This window comes from Protomyctophum parallelum (genome assembly GCF_964188405.1).
Source record: "Protomyctophum parallelum genome assembly, chromosome: 16".
Classification (NCBI taxonomy): Eukaryota; Metazoa; Chordata; class Actinopteri; order Myctophiformes; family Myctophidae; genus Protomyctophum; species Protomyctophum parallelum.
In genome coordinates, this window is record NC_139711.1 from 5381317 (window position 1) to 5398354 (window position 17038).

At 43.8% G+C, this 17038-nt stretch overlaps 1 protein-coding gene across 1 annotated transcript in view; it reads right to left on the reverse strand.

The window, feature by feature from the left end:
- Positions 1-17038, reverse strand: part of LOC310873388 (uncharacterized protein) — a 74936-nt gene that overhangs the window by 38990 nt on the left and 18908 nt on the right. The window contains 1 exon segment of the mRNA XM_083785757.1: positions 13186-13310. Within this exon segment, the coding sequence (XP_083641883.1) occupies positions 13186-13310 (125 nt within the window).

Sequence of the window (17038 nt, forward strand, 5' to 3'; positions counted from 1 at the left end):
AATGTCTGTATGTGTCGGCCTTTCTCAGAGTTGCCATTATCCCCCATGATGCAAGCATTGACGTTCATTACATAATGTTATTGATCGTTTTACAGTAGGTTGTCAGGACACGGGGAGAGAGATGTGGGGGGGGGGGGGGGGGGGGGGGGGGGACAACACGCAGCCAAGGTCGTCGGGATCTGGACTCGAACCCGTGACATGCCGTCAGGCTGGAATACCAGCCTAGGTGCCGAGACCGCTAGGCCAGCCCGGGCCTTACATAATGTTTTCTGATGTCAAGTTCGCCGTGTCCGTGAACAAGGACAATGTCCCGGCAGTTGTTAAATAACAAAGTAAAGGACAAGGTTGTGGTTGACATTTAGTCAACTTCAACACAGATTCAGGCAACACACTAGTAGGGTCAAACCAAACTAATTGATTATTGTAAAACAATCGATAACCAATAATATTAATAAATGATAGATTCCTATTTTTCCTATTTTATGTGATTTTAGTTGAAGATTCAAAATATTTCAAAAATAGTGAAAACAGATGGTCTATTAGAATACAACCTCAGGCAATGTGTTGTGAGCTTGTAGATCTGCCATTATGAAATAATGCTCGATTCGGATATAAATACAAAATGAAAAATAAACGCACTTTGAACGATCAAAAACGTTATCCATTGCTAAAGAAATACACGTATCCATTCAGGCCATCCAATCCCATATTGCATCCGTCCAATCCAATTATCAACTCATCCACTTTTTCCACTCATCCAATCCATACATTAATTTTTAAGATTTAATTCACTCATTTTGTCACCTATCAAATTTGTATTCCATTCATTCCTCCCCCTTCATTCATTCCCGGCAGTGTGGAGGGATGGCATAACTCTGCAAAATGCTGAGTGTCAACTTAATCCATTAAGAATGGACCGGGACCCCGCAAGGCTCCATGTTGATTCTTTTACAGTTTAATTCACACACAGGATTTTATAGTGTCTCTCAGCAGCCCCCCCAGCCCCCCCCCCCCCCCCCCTTGGCGTTTACCTCTGCAGCAGAACGTTGCAATACATCCTCATCTTGGCTCGATTCAGTGAGCTGTGTGGGTGCTGTTGGAGTCAGTGTTTGGTGGGGTGGATCACTCGGTCCGTTAGCTGTGTCAGTATGGGCTTAATGTCCCAGGGTTTTTTCTGTCTGGGGTTCTCTTATCTCTCTCTGGGTTATTACAGTTTTTTCTTTCAAGTTGTTTTTGCTGTCCTGTAGGATGGGTGTGTGCCAGTCTGCAGTTCTTTGCCCTATACTCTCTCTGTCCTGTCTGTAAGCTTTTGTTTCAGTTGCGTAGGGGTCTTGTAGTCGTACACGTCCAGCAGGTAGGTAGTCTGTCAGATCCGGCTTATAGAATACAGCCGTAGGTCTTCAGGTAGGCTATCCACGGCGGCAGGTTATCCTAGTTTAGCCCTTTGCAGCGTTAAAGTCTCTACCAAAAGGTCTAGCAGCAGAGCCAGGGTATTGTTTGGGTATGCATGTGTGTAAGAGTTCATGTCTGTGTGTGTGCATGTGTGTGTGTATGTGTGTGTGTGTGTGTGTGTGTGTGTGTGTGTGTGTGTGCGTGCGTGAGACAGCAATCTCACTCCCGCACTCTTCCTGTAAAAGTGCTGCAGTAAACATCCAGAGCTCTGCTCAAATAATACAAGTCCCTGACGATTCCAGGCAACCACCCCCGGAGGACCAATCGGATCGAAGGGGTTGAAGATGACAGCCAATCATAAGCAGGGGCTGAGTTCTTAAGAGCCAATCATGGGGCAGCCAGTGGGAGGGGGGGGGGGGGGGGTCAGTGCTCACTATAACTCAGCAGTTATCCAGCCAAGCGGCCAGACAAACACACACGGCTGCAGATATATACACTAACGGCCAAAAGCACAAAGGGATTCACAGTGCAATGCACGGACGCTCACGGACGCACACGCATGCGCGCACACACACACACACACACACACACACCTGTCTCTTATATAACGCCATAAGCCCTTTGGTATGACAGTCAGAACATAACAGCCTCTCACTTCATTAGTGTGAAGGAGTGACTAGAGTCCTCCAGCCACGGAGGAAGGACAGAGGACAGAGGAGAGAAGGAAGCCAACAACACAGCGAGAAAGTGAGAGAGAAGAGCACGAGGGAGACAAAGAAATGAGGCCAAGAGGCAGGGATCAGGCCAAAGACTAAAAGGCAAAACTGACATAATGTGTAGACGGAAGAAGAAGGGGAGAGATAAAGGGGGCAATTAAGGCCACAAACAACGGGGGGTAAAATGTCATATCTCATCATATCTCACCGTCTGTTCTGGTTGATAACCTAGATCCAGTGATGACCGATGAGGGACTGATAAACACGCACGTGCATCAAATGACTCACTAATGAGATCATAGCAGAGTTCTGCGCTGTAATTTGGGGGTTCTCGTAAAAGATGCATTCAATCTGCCGTGCGACTGTGGCATAACATTAGGCCCGGGACTATTCACTCTTTCGCTGCCATCTACGTTTATAAAACGTAGCGAGGCTATCCGTACCTACTGGTGCTATCTACGCGTGTGTTCGTAGGCAGCCGTATACTCCATTATATGAAAGCAGCGACCGTCTAATTACCTTTTAGCATTTTGATTGATTGATTGAAATATTTATTAACAGTTTGTAGAATTTACAGTACATTTTAAGCACAAACTCAATACAAAGACTGTTAACTGTGAGTGGACGACCCAATTAAGCATTACACTTGTTTACAACAGGGTCCACATTGTTCAATTCATCAAAACATTTAGAGACATACAAATAGACACTTCTATGTAGCTAAAGAACAGAACAGGAATTCATCATATAGGAAGCAAAAAGGGAAAAGATACATATACAGTGAGGGGAAATGGGGCGGGGGGGGGGGGGGGATTCAGATTTTACAGAGGCCAGTTTCGAATTGCAGCCATCCGTAGGTGCCCTTTGAGAGCGGTTTTGAAGGAGTCAAGGGATTCACATGTCTTAATGACTGTTGGTAGGGCGTTCCACATTTTGGTGGCATAGGAGCGGAAATAATTTAGTCCCTTGTTTGTGCCTAATCTGGGTTGTACATGGTTTGTTGCACTCCCTCTGGTGTTGTGGGTGTGGACTTCGTTTACATTAAGGAAGTATTTAGACAGGTACATGGGTATCTTGGTGGTGTATCGAATCTTGTGAACCAGACCCATTGCAAGATGCTGTACTCTGTCGTCGAACCTAAGCCATCCCAGCCTGTCAAAGTGGGCAGGGGTGAGGTGGGTTCGGGGGGTGAGGCCAAGTAGGAGCCTGACCAGTTTGTTTTGGGAGGTCTGGAGCCTTGTTTTAAGGGCCTTTGAGGTTCTGTGGTACCAAGAGGTGGATGCATAGTCAAAGAAACCTTGTACGAGGGCTCCTGTTAAGGTCTTCAAGGTGTTTTTGCTGACCAGTGAGGAGATCCTGTAAAGGAATCTTGTTCTTTGATTGACTTTTTTGATTACGTTGGTGGCCATTTTATCACCGGAAAGATTGGCCTCCAGGATGGAACCTAGGTAGGTAATTTGATCTTTTCGTGTGATAATATTGTCACCAACTCTAACCAAGAAGCCATCTGCCTTGCTGAGATTACTATTTGATCCGAAGAGGATGGATTCAGTTTTTCCCAGGTGTAAGGATAGTTTGTTATCAGCATTGCTTCGGTTAGTATGGACGGTTAGTATGGAGAGCCTCCAGCTATGGGATTTTTAAATCCAGACGAGACATGGACAATTGTTGTTCAATACTGCCAGTACAGTTAGTCTGGTGAGTGGTTATCAGTTGGGCTGGGTGATATTTGACATTGACGATGTCACAGGGATGACTGCTTTCAGAAATTATTGAACGGATTCAGATAGAAACTTGTTTGTTAATTTCACTCAACTAAAACGTTTACTGCGATGCAGCCTTTAAGACATAGCCGGGCTTCAGCACTGAATCGCTACCATTAAAAAATAAATGTCCTGGCGATTCAGGTCTGGTGACTCTGCCTACGGCAGCGTCAGTCTCGATCGAAAATAGATTGCAGCAGCTGATTGGCCATGAGCCCCGTCACTCGACAGCGTCAGACAACAAACATGGCTGCCTCCACTACGGTGACTCTCGACCGTCACCATATCAATCTGGCTATAAATCGACCTATGATAAATAGTTTTACAGAAACGACAGGTGTTATAAAAATCATCATCAAACATATTTCACCGCTTTTGTTTACATGCTAGCACTAGTAGCGCTCGTTGACTGTGTTTGTTTGGTTAGCAACCGGGTTAGCCATAGCCACATGATTGACAACAACGTCATCTGCTTTGCTACTATTCTGATTGGTTGGTATGAACCAATCGCCGAAGACTGCCGCTTTGACAACGCCCATTCCAGAAACTCCTGCCGTGGGGAGGGCTTTCAGTCTGAATAATGAAGTGAAACGAAATGAAAATTCAGACTGAGTGTCAGGCTATTTAACCCATTCTGACCGGGCACCCATTTTGGTGTCAGCATCATGTTATGCTTTAGCTATTTAAAAATAGCAGATCTACAAGCTCATATCGCGCCACCGAGTGGCGCGATACGAGCTTGTAGGTCTGCTATTTTTGAAAAATCGAAGAACGACTGACATTTTTAGAATCTGATCTCAGGTCAGAATGGGTTAAGACCAGTCCAGGAAGACAAAAAACAATACTACGTTTATATCATTATACCAGTAAGACGCCCTGAGGGCGAGAAGCACGCATCGGCCTGGGTGACAGCAGACTGCTGGGCAAGTGCTGGCGCTTTGGCATGGGGGGCAGGCGCGGAGCCAGGAATTCCTCATGAGTAAGGCATAGCCAATACGAGGTATGCCGGCCGCATAACCCGACCGGGACAGGGCAAGTTTAGACATATATACTGTACTGTAAGTTAAATGCAAGATGATATCTTTAAATCTCATATCACGTGAGTGTCAACACAAGGAGAGTCGGTGACGCCATTTCTGCACATACAGTACTGTATGCATACATAGTTCGTTTTCCTACGCAATGTTAATCACATCTGCTACAGAAGTTATCAATCTTATTTGCATTTTATCATGGTTATCACTTTCCTTGTACATTAAGTATACCACTTATTGAAATAAGATAATAACAAAATAGCAAGTCAGAGAGAGGAGACATGTGACAACCACGTCAAACTACGTCTTCATCAAGGGGTTCAAGTTTGTCCATTCTACATCCTTCTATTTTTTTGTAATATTTAAAAATAAAAATATCTTCTTTTACGTTGAGGACAGTGTCAGTCAACAACTAGTGATCTCTCCCTTTACAAACAAGATCATATTTAAAATAAGACACAAATTCCCAAACAATGACCGATTGTGCTAAACATCCTGATTACTATACTGGCACAGTCCATTTTCAGGCTTTTGCTAGGCCTAGATAATGACAGCAACAGCTCCACAAACTCTTCAGTGGCAGTCTAAGGTGCATCAGTAAACAAATAAATCGTCTGGAACAAAGCCACCATTTTATACTTTTGCCACATGAATAATTGCAATGAGAGGCAAATTGCACTCAGCTGTAAAACTTTATGGCCGCGTTGTCATTAGCGCAATATATGTTGTATATCAGACCTTAAAGCAGACCCAAAAAAATAGTTCTGGAAGAAGTTAGACCCTCAAATCTTTCCTCGACTTGAGAACAAACATGTGGGTATGCCTTTCATACTCAAGGTAAAATAGCAGTTCCAGTACTGTACTACTGTGGGTGACAACTGATAAGGCGCGCGTGTGTGTGTGTTTGTGTTATCTAGACTGGCTGGTATATCATATTCTGTAACTTGTATCAGAGCCTTGGCATAAGCCAGATGGGATGAGAGATGGGAGAGGACAGAACAGACATTGAAAGCACACACACACACACACACACACACACACACGCGCCATTTTGGCCCCCCACTGGCTCTGTATACTTATAGGATCTCAGCTGCAGTAAACAAGCCGGTGGGCTTAATGTAGACTGAAGAATGTGAGGGTCAGGACACTGCTATCTATAAACTGTACATAAGCACACAGGTGATAGATGTGTACACTGTAGGTTAGGACACGGCTATCTATAGGCCTGGGTACAATTACCACATGCAGGGCATGATCGTTTGCACATGAACACACATTGCAAAGTAGGGCCGACCCAGTTTTACATCTAACCGTCAGGGCTTCCTTCGATGCCATGGGATGCCAACTGGAAAATAAATATTCCAATATTTGCTTGTTTTTTAAATCTTGCTCCTCCCTCTCCTTTCGTATGGTGGTGCTGTCAGGACTACAATTTTAAGTTGGCGATTGTCTCACAAATAACTGATTAATGTTTTAATTGTTTTTTTTTTGGCATTGAACATTGGAGGATAAGAATAGCATTTACATTTCTGTTTGGTTGGTTTTTTTAGGTTACATAATCACAAATTTCACAGGATAGATCATTTAAATATACAAAGTAATAATTACTGACACGTATAATAATTTAATACTAAAAAAAACGTATGGCGGAAATAGCTGATCTAGCTTGTAGAGCTGCCATTTCTGCTATTTTGGCAAAAGGTTTGAAAATGTATGAACATCTTTCAACATGGAAACGATTACGATTACGATTATCTAGGTAAAATAATTGCGATTAGGTGATTATGTAATAACTGTGACAGGCCTATGGACCTGCAAACACATGGCAGGATCATAAACGACGGAGAAAAGAGCGTTGTGCGAGACATGCATATATATATATATATATATATATATATTCTCTAAAGTCTGTGGCTGCAACTCATGTTTTATTCAACTTCTGCAATTCCAAGCAGTTTAGAGCAGCAGACAAGCAAAGTGAGCTCTGGGTCTCATTAATTCCTATAGGCTCCAATAGCTCCAACACCCTCAAAAAGCTATGAAGGTCAGCCCTGCAGATATAACACACGCATGCATGGCAAACTAGACATACTTTGTACAGCACCAGCGAGGGACTGGATGTGCGCAAGCCTCTTGTTTTAAACTAGACATATGCCCCAGAAAAGCTTTGAAGCTTTCAGCCTTACATATTGTGTCAGGCAGAAACCTTGCATACATGTTGTGTTTTTGTTTGTCTTTTTGTAAATGAAGGCCCTACTTCATCATACAAGAGTGTCACACTTAAATAAGTAGAGATGTGAGACGTTATGAGCATGTAGATCTGCTATTTTAGCTATTAATAAAAAAGATATATACGGTTTTGGACATACAAGATTTCAGGCAAACTAGACGTGCATAGCACAGGGAGTGTAGAGAGGTGCGAAAACAAGTGTGCGTGTGACTATGAAATGTCGAGGTCAAGTCTGACACATTAGACATAGTATTGCTGGCTTGGAATGTTTAGACTCTTGGTTATCCACGGTTACAAGAAACATGCCATCATGTTGTAGTAGTGAGTGACAAAAAAACGAGTTACAGTGACAAGTGACGCCTTTATATGTATATTCTGATTAACTATAAAGTATAAGAATTGTCTTCCCATCCCTAACCGGAACTTGCGGGACACCCTGAATGTCACAAGCCTTTCCTTTCTTGTCACTTGATCAACATGTCAGTTGTAACCATTAGTAACAAATCCCCAAACATTCCATGTCCCTCTCGCTAGCCCCCCTTCCTCCCATACACACAACCCCATGCGACCCCCCTCATCACTAAAAAAAACACACAAACACACACTCCAGCCTATTTCTGTGGCCCCATGAGAAATAGTTTCCATGGAGAGATAGCCACAGACAGAGATGGATGGAGAATGAGAGTGAGAGAGAAAAGTGGCCACGGTGCCACGGTATGAAGAACTGATGTGAGCATATTCTAAACCTACAGTATGTTGTGTGTGCGTGTGTCAGAGTCTATTAAAGGAGCGTTGCAACGGCCATCAAGGGCACACTCTCCCGTCTGTCAAACACTGGACAAATAACATGAGCACAGTTACTGCCGAGTGACTAGTTGAGGGCTCTCTCTCTGTCTCAGAGCTGTCACAAACGGCTATGCATAAAACAAACAAACAAACAGCGGCCTGAGATGTTCAAAGAACCACTTCACTTCCCCAACGCATGCTTTTTCAGAGAGACTGACAAATTAAACACTAACCAGCTTTAAACACCCACACCAGCTGAGAATGAATACAAGAAAGTGTAGTTTTATAGGCTCAGGCGGAGTCAGGCCCATTCACACGCACATGCGCACGCACGCATGCACACACGCATTTCAAGGCGAGCAGGTATTAGCATCTCAGTGACAGAGTGGGAGTGGATGGCAAATATTCACAATGGGTGGCAAATATTGCCAGGAATTGTTGTGGTGAGTACTAGTAATGGCACAAATAAGATACCCGAGTCTGGCACATAGTAAGCTATAGGCTCACTGCTGTATAAAATCTATAGGGCTGCATGAAATATGGGGAGAGAGGCCACCATTAATAATCATTAAAAATCCAATGAGTTACTGTTTGTCAAGGTGTGTAACATACAGTTGTGGCCGAAAATATTGGCACCCTTGCACATAAAGAACAAACAACTCAACTGTCAAACAACTCAAATTGGCAAAGGTATTTGGTCTCCAAAATTATTTTCTGAACTAATAGTACAGAAGCTTTGTTTTTTTATTAGAACTTAATGTTTAATTTTAAATAATAGATTACCATTGATGTGTTTTGGGTCGTGCTGGAAGACCGACTACGTTCGATGGAGACCCAGCGTTATGACACACACATTTCGCTCCATAATACCATGGTAATCGCCATATTTCATAATGCCACGCACACATTCAAGGCACCCAGTACCAGAGGCTGCAAAACAAACCCAAAACATTAATGAACCTCCTCCGTGTTTGACTGTTGGGAGAGTGTTCTTTTGTTTGAAGACAAAATAAAAATCCTGTAAATATAGAGTTTATGTGATTTATCAAAAAGCTCCAATTTGGTCCACAGGACATTTTCCCAGAAGGATTTTGGCTTCGGGTTCGGGTTTGTTTTGGCAAACTCCAGCCGGGCTATCTTGTGTCTCTCTATCAGTAGAGGGGTTCTTCTGGGTCTCCTACCATGCTGAGTGCAAGGGTGCAATGCAAGGGTGCCAATACTTTTGTCCACCACCGTATGTATTACTGTATATCTATAATAAAAGGCAGACAACCTGGCATCCCTATTTTTGGGGAATATAAGCGAAAGCTCAGACCTCGTCATAATGTGACGCATTGCAACCTTGTAAATAAGCCAATTTGAACATCCTTGAAAGTATAAAATAGAGCTTAAGTGAACAGAATGGTTTCAATATTGCCAATAAAATATGACTAATAGTGGGGGGGGAAATCTCTCTTGCACTCTGAAACTGAGCTGTGTTTTTTAAACATCACATTGTCAATGTGACTTGTGATAATATGGGCAGACGGTTCCGTTTTAAGACAATTATTAAATTAATCCTCCCAGACTAGACACTGAGGTCAGCAAAGCTTGACCTCAGTGTCTAGTCTTACAGACCTGAGCAGTACAGACTACTTTTACTGACCCGGCACCACATAATTACTACTGAATGACACTACATTCAATTAGCCCTTCGCTAAGTCCCTCCCCAACCCGTCCCCTCCAATAGGCATGTTAGCGGCGAAGAGACATGCCAAGCTGTCCTTCTCACCCATTGAGATGCATGTTAAATGACGGGATTTCTCCATATAAATAATGGATCATTTCTGAAGCAAAACCTTCAAAATGTCTTCTAAATCTAGTCAACCAGGCGTGCGTGCATGTCAGTGTCCATTAAAGGAGCGTTGCAACGGCCATCAAGGGCACACTCTCCCGTCTGTCAAACACTGGACAAAGCACAGAGCACAGTTACTGCTGAGTGACTAGATGAGGGCTCTCTCTCTGTCTCAGAGCTGTCTCAAGAGTTGTCACAACCAGCTATGCATTTTATCTAAGCCCTAACTGGGGCAAATACATATATGTGCAGTTTTGTCTTGTAAATAAGAGTGCATGAGGTTGGTGTGGATGATGGTAAGGTTTGGCGATGGGACGAATATATCGTCAACCCACAAGAAAGCATAACTGAAATTGCATTAAAATTTTAAATCATAGAGAAAATGTTTCTTTGTCAGAATCATTTTTTTCCCCCCTTCTTCTGAAAAAGTAGCAAAACAAGCAAGCATGTTTTGAGCTCAGCTGGCAATATAGTCGGGGAGCGAAAAGACAGGCTAAATCCTGGAACTGTGGGCTACCGGTATTACGCATTTCTCAAATAATAGTGTGTAGCCAAACACAACTTAACCCATTCTGACCGGGCACCCATTTTGGTGTTGGCATCGTGTCGTGCTTTAGCTATTGAAAAATAGCAGATCTACAAGCTCATATCGCGCCACCGAGTGGCGCGATACGAGCTTGTAGGTCTGCTATTTTTGAAAAATCGAAGAGCGACTGACATTTTTAGAACCTGATCTCAGGTCAGAATGGGTTCATCAGACCAGTGTGTGTCCGGCGGAAACCTCGTATGAATCTGATCTCAGGTCAGAATGGGTTAATGAGTGAGTGCATGTGTGTGTCTACGTGACACCCCAACATTTGTGGGGGTCAAAGGTATCCGTCATGCCAAGCATGTTCTGTCAAATGTGCCAGGGCAAGCCTAGTAGCCTACGTGACTTTTGTGTGCGTACATGCACATGTGGATTATGGATTAGTGCATGTAATCATCTTAAGGCCAGTGGAACATGGCTGGCAGCATGACCCTGACCTAATAAACCCCTTCAGTGAAGAACACTGCTCTACAACAGACCCAATCTTGCACTAAAGAAAAAAACACAGCAGTTCTGACTTCAAAGTGCTGCGTTTATAACTGTGTTTATCTTACAGGAAACTTGGGTACTGAGTAACTAAATCAATGGCCACGTCAACGTGATATGATATGTATACCGTGTATGGTAATGACAAGTCTTGGTTTCTTCGGCTATGAGCAATATATTACTAATTTATGTATAGTGTATATATCAATTAATTGAAATGATTGCTTGAGGTCCATTTTATAAAGCGTAAATGGTGCATTTATATAGCGCCTTTATCCAAGGCGCTTTACAGAGATTGTGCATTACATTCACCCATTCACACACAGTCACACACTGATGACAGGGGAAACCATGCAAGGCACCAACCAGCACATCGGGAGCACCAACTCTGGGGGAGCCTGGGTTCGAACTGGCAACCTTGCGGTTCCCATCCGCCGCCGCCCATAACATTGCATAACCCATTCTGACCTGAGATCAGATTCATACCAGGTTTCCGCCGGACACACACTGGTCTGATGAACCCATTCTGACCTGAGATCAGATTCTAAAAATGTCAGTCGCTCTTTGATTTTTCAAAAATAGCAGACCTACAAGCTCGTATCGCGCCACTCGGTGGCGCGATATGAGCTTGTAGATCTGCTATTTTTAAATGGCTAAAGCATGACATGATGCTGACACCAAAATGGGTGCCCGGTCAGAATGGGATAAAGGTGTCATGAAAAAACTGTGTCACGATTTTTGCCTATTATCACATGCCCAAAACCGGGATCAACTATTATTATTTTTTAGTTTGATTACCAGTTGCACTGCAACAAAGCCATACTTCAGCCTACTTCAAAAGGACAAGGAGACTAACTGTAATCTATGCCATTCTTTGACCCGTCATTCAATCCAAATTAAGCACATAAAACCACCCTTGGAGGTAAAAAGTGGCAATAATAAAGTTGTTTTCGTGATGGCATGTTTGCAATGCAAAGCCAACGCAGCTGTGAAGCCAGACAGGATCCGGTTGGAATTTTTGGGGGAGGGAGGGGGTGACCATGCACAACGATGGAACCTTCAGTTGTGTCCATAGACGTTTGGGTGGAGGATTGGTGTAACATTCTAGTCGACACATTGCAGGGAGGGTAGGCGTGGAGAAAAGTGAGGGCTAAAGGGACAGCCCGGTTGGAATGATGGTAAATGGACTGCATTTATATAGCACCTTTCTCAAAGTGCACCACGGTGGTGCTCAGGGTGATTCTCTGAAGCTGAGAGGGAAACAGTGTGGCAACGTCTAACTCCAAGAGTGTATAAGGGCGCCTGGGCACACTCTCACTGTAACCATTTGGTTAGTACATTTGTACTAAGAGGAAAATGGATAGTTGCAGCCCTAGTGGTGGGTTCTGGGTCCTGAGCATCTTACTATAGGTGTTGAATTTATGTACAGTCGTTCCAGTTAAACTGTCCATTCACAACTCCGACAGTACCAATAAGTCTGCCTGTACATTGTGTGTAACTCGACCTCTTTGCCTGACCCTGAGCCAAAGAACTGTGGTGAAAACACCCAGTAAAACCCCAGGCCAATTTTATTGTCTGTTGTTCCCTAACTTGACAGACAGTAACGTGTGTCCACTCGTCAAGGTTAAGAAAATGTTTTTCACAGCTGTACGCAGAAGCTTATCACACCTATTAATAATGTATGCATATAAAAACTTGGTAAAACATTCCCCAAATACAAGAACTGGTGACAGTGACATGCTGTGACTGTGTCCTTGACTCAAGACGCCGGCCCACCATAGCCCCCAAAGACAGCACTTGTATAGCCCTCACACTTGTTCTCACCCGAATCCAAATGGTTGCATAACAAAATGAGTGGCTGCTCTTGGCAAGAGGGGACTTGACCTGAATTGAGAAGAACGCAATGTACGTGTATGGTGAACCAGAGTGTTATGAACATGAATGCCTGGTCTGACAGGGCCCTGTCTGACAGGATTTAACCCATTCTGACCGGGCACCCATTTTGGTGTCGGCATCATGTTATGCTTTAGCTATTTAAAAATAGCAGATCTACAAGCTCATATCGCGCCACCGAGTGGCGCGATACGAGCTTGTAGGTCTGCTATTTTTTGAAAAATCGAAGAGCGACTGACATTTTTAGAATCTGATCTCAGGTCAGAATGGGTTCATCAGACCAGTGTGTGTCCGGCGGAAACCTCGTATGAATCTGATCTCAGGTCAGAATGGGTTAACAAATAAGTGACGGCATAATAAATGACTACAGCAGATGGTTTACACTGCGTTGATGCTAATCGGAAACGGCGGAAAGGGCACCGGCGAGAGAACCAGAGGTGTTTGATCAAAGTGTGTGCGTACCTGTCCGTTGGGCTGCCGGCATCGCGGGTGTGTTGCGGCGACTGGGAAGAGGCGGGGCCCTCCTCTCTGTCCCGAGGTAGCTCCTCACACTCCGTCTCACCCTTCTCATCATCCAGCTCTGTGATCTACAGAGAGAGAGAGAGAAACACCCCAGAGCTTATAGCATCAAAAAGCATCATACGTTCATTGCACTTAAAACACACCGTGTCTCACTTTTTTTGCTATGCAAGTTTAGACATTTACAATTTCATGCACCAGTCCACTTTATACCACTTGATCTGTTGCTGGTTATTTAAAAACAATTATTTACCACTACTTCCACTTGCATAAAAGGTTTAAACACATATAGTTAAAAGTGTCTAGGAGAAATCAAAGAAGCAACAAACAGAAACAACAGCCTGTACTGTATGTGCGCACCTGTATGCTAAACCTACAGAATACAAATTAAGCCCAAAATGTTGTCTCCACAAAATGGTGCAGCGCTTAAGAGCCCAATCTGTGGAGCTACATGTTGCATTGCTTGCCTGAGATCGACTCCCGCCAGGACCATTATTTCCTGGTCTCCATTTTTATGGCCCATCTCAGCTACTGGCTTGTAGAAACTAAAAGAGAAAATGGAGTGACCACTTCACCTTAATAGAGGCACTGAAAGGTGCTTTCCATTCAGAATGTCAGCGACTCCCAAAACTATGGTTATAAAACTGTATGATGTGTGTATATAATTACAGTTTGTCCACGGAAGCGCATTCCTGTTTTAATCCCTTTCCGGGGATTTATACAGTTTTAAAAAACGGGGTTTTAACAAGCTTTGTTGACGAGGGAAAAGTTCAGCACAAGCCAAGCGGCTTATTGACACCGTTATTTAATAGTCTCAACACAAGTGTTGTCCAGTGGAGATGGTTTCATTTCCTGCTCGAGGACATTAGTTTCCTGAATTGGCAGCAAAGTATCACAAGACCTCTGAAAACGAACTGGGCTCCATTGTTGCCTAACATGCCGAAATCAAAATACTTGAGATATTATCTGAGACGGAGAGAAAGACTCTCATGAACAACAACAAGTGTTCATCTTGGAGGTGAAGTATTTGAGTGGTACGGAGGTGATGGGAGAGGATAATGTTTCCAGTTGGGGGGGGTTCTGCTACCCTGAATTCACGAGTTGAAGGTGTTGACACAAGCAAGAATAATGATAGCAAGTGTGTGTGTGTGTGTGTGTGTGTGTGTGTGTGTGTGTGTGTGTGTGTGTGTGTGTGTAAGGTAAGCGCTTTTTCATACGTGTTGGTCCAGGGATGTCTAAATATAGAAGAGCTAATGACCAAAACAGTCACAACATAAGACAGACATACGATACATAGATAGGATAGCTTGAAATAAAATAGATAAGTTAAGACTAGGTAGTTAGATAAAGAGACAGACAAGAGGCAGACATTTTAGACAGATAGATAACAGAGTACATAGTACATACATCAATAAGATAGATCAGGTAGACAGATGAGATCGAGACACACGGTAGGTCAGACAGAGAGCAAAGAAAGAAGGGTGGTGAAGGAAGACCGTGACAAGAAAGGACAAGACGGAAAGCAAAGATGACAGAAGGAGCGAGAGAGGAAAGGAGGCGAGAAGGAACGACGAGAAGGAATGAGGGGAGGACAGAAGGGTAAGCAGGGAGTGGCCGCCTGGGGTTGGATGGGGAAGGGAGGGAGGACACAGTCAGTGAGAGTGGATAGGAGCAGTGAGAAGCAAATGGAGATGGAAAGTGGTACATCCTATTATCTTGTGTTGGCAATCTCACACACACACACACACACACACAACACACACGCACACAGTATGGGAACCCTTTTACAGTCTGGGAGAGCTGTCCAAAGCAGTTACTTTTCAGGATTCAAATAAAAAAAGAGCAAAAAGAAATGGCAGATCGACAAGCTCAAGAGCTTCGAGCTTGTAAGATCTGCTATTTGTGACGCTCTAGTATTTACGACAAAAATATGGAGATAAAACAGACAGACGGAGGATGAGAGAGAGAGAGAGAGAGAGAGAGAGAGAGAGAGAGAGAGAGAGAGAGAGAGAGAGAGAGAGAGAGGGGAGAGAGAGAGGGTTATGTGCAGGTCACCCAACAGATTTATCTCCGCCTGACTCCTCTACTCTGGTCTAGTTCTGTCCTCCTTTCTCCTCTCAATGCCAACCCCAGCTGCTGCCCGTCCCCCGTTGCTACGGCAACATCTTCATTCCCATTGGCTGATGGTGAATTCTTCTCACATCACAGCATGCAGATCTGCGGATGACTCATACGCGTGTGTGTGTGTGTGTGTGTGTGTGTGTGTTACAAAGGGTGGGAACTGGGCATATGAACAGGCAGGATGTTCAGAATTCATGTGTTCATGGACTACAACCAAAATTACTCTTTTACGGATTTCCGATCCAAAGTTAAACAGCCGACAAAGCAGGCACTTATGGGTCAAATATGTATATCCCTGTATAGCTAGCGCACACATATTGTATTAGCTTACTACGCTTACTTATTCAACATTAATATGACCTTCAATTATGCAATGACCGCCTCATTGTTGCCAAACACTACCACTGCTCAGGCGTAGTAAAACCTGCCTACAAATATCTCTTTGAAAAACATAATAGGCCCCTAGAGTGTATTTATTCATTCTTCTTCTAAGTGATTCATATTGACACAGTGAATATCACCATGAGTGCATAAAGGTCTGCTGGAACAGAGGTTTTTTTTTTTTTACTACACGTGACACCATGGCTTTCCGGTACCGATTTATTACACGCACATACAGGTACGGTATGGATGTGCACGTACGTGCATGCTATATTGAGTGTCCCCCTCGATTCATGACCCAAGTAAATGGCAACCCCAAATAAGCTACTTTCCACGACAGGATTACGAGTGAGTGTGCAAGCGCAATGCATACTCACAATCACATGGTAAGCAGCACAGCATTTTGGCTTCAGTATACGGCTGTGTTTATATTTGTGATCTGTGTGCATACTTGTGTACGAGCACAACCCTATTTTTATTCTGCAAATGAGTGTCGTCACTGTTGTGCAAGTGTGCATTTGTTTGTATGCGTGCATAATATGTCAGTGCATGTGTATATATGCGCCCACAGTGCAGTCACATGAGAGGGCCGGGAATGCGGTGTAGGAACAGAAGGTCATAGCTGTGGCACCAGTGCTGTGGTCCACTTTAGATTTAACCCATTCTGACCTGAGATCAGATTCATACGAGGTTTCCACTGGACACACACTGGTCTTATTAACCCATTCTGACCTGAGATCAGATTCTAAAAATGTCAGTCGTTTTTTTAGATTTTTCAAAAATAGCAGACCTACAAGCTCGTATCGCGCCACTCGGTGGCGTGATATGAGCTTTTTTTCATATTTAAATTTGTGGAATAAGTAGAAAGGTAGAAATACTTTGTGACAAGTAAAAGTCCTGTGTTCAAAACGTTACTTTACTTGAGGTGGGGGTTGGCGAAAGGGCCTTTCTGTGTGGAGTTTGCATGTTCTCCCCGTGTCCCCTAGGGTAGGTACCCTCACAAAAAACATGCAGTAATCCTGGTCTCTAAACTACCTCCCCCTGGCCACAGTGGCCAGCCGGGACGCCTTATGGAGGGGAAAATAACTGGTCGGAATAACGTGTTCCTTCCACACGCTACGTCCGGCCGGGAAAACTGTCCCCTTTCAGGTGAAAAGAAGCAGCTTGGACTACTAGAAGGAAGACATGAGGTCAGTCCACGGCCCCCCCCAGGTTGGCAAAGGCTTTGTGTAAAGTTTTCAAAACTAGTAGCAGACCAACAAATGAACTACAAACATTTTACCCTGCCTGTATT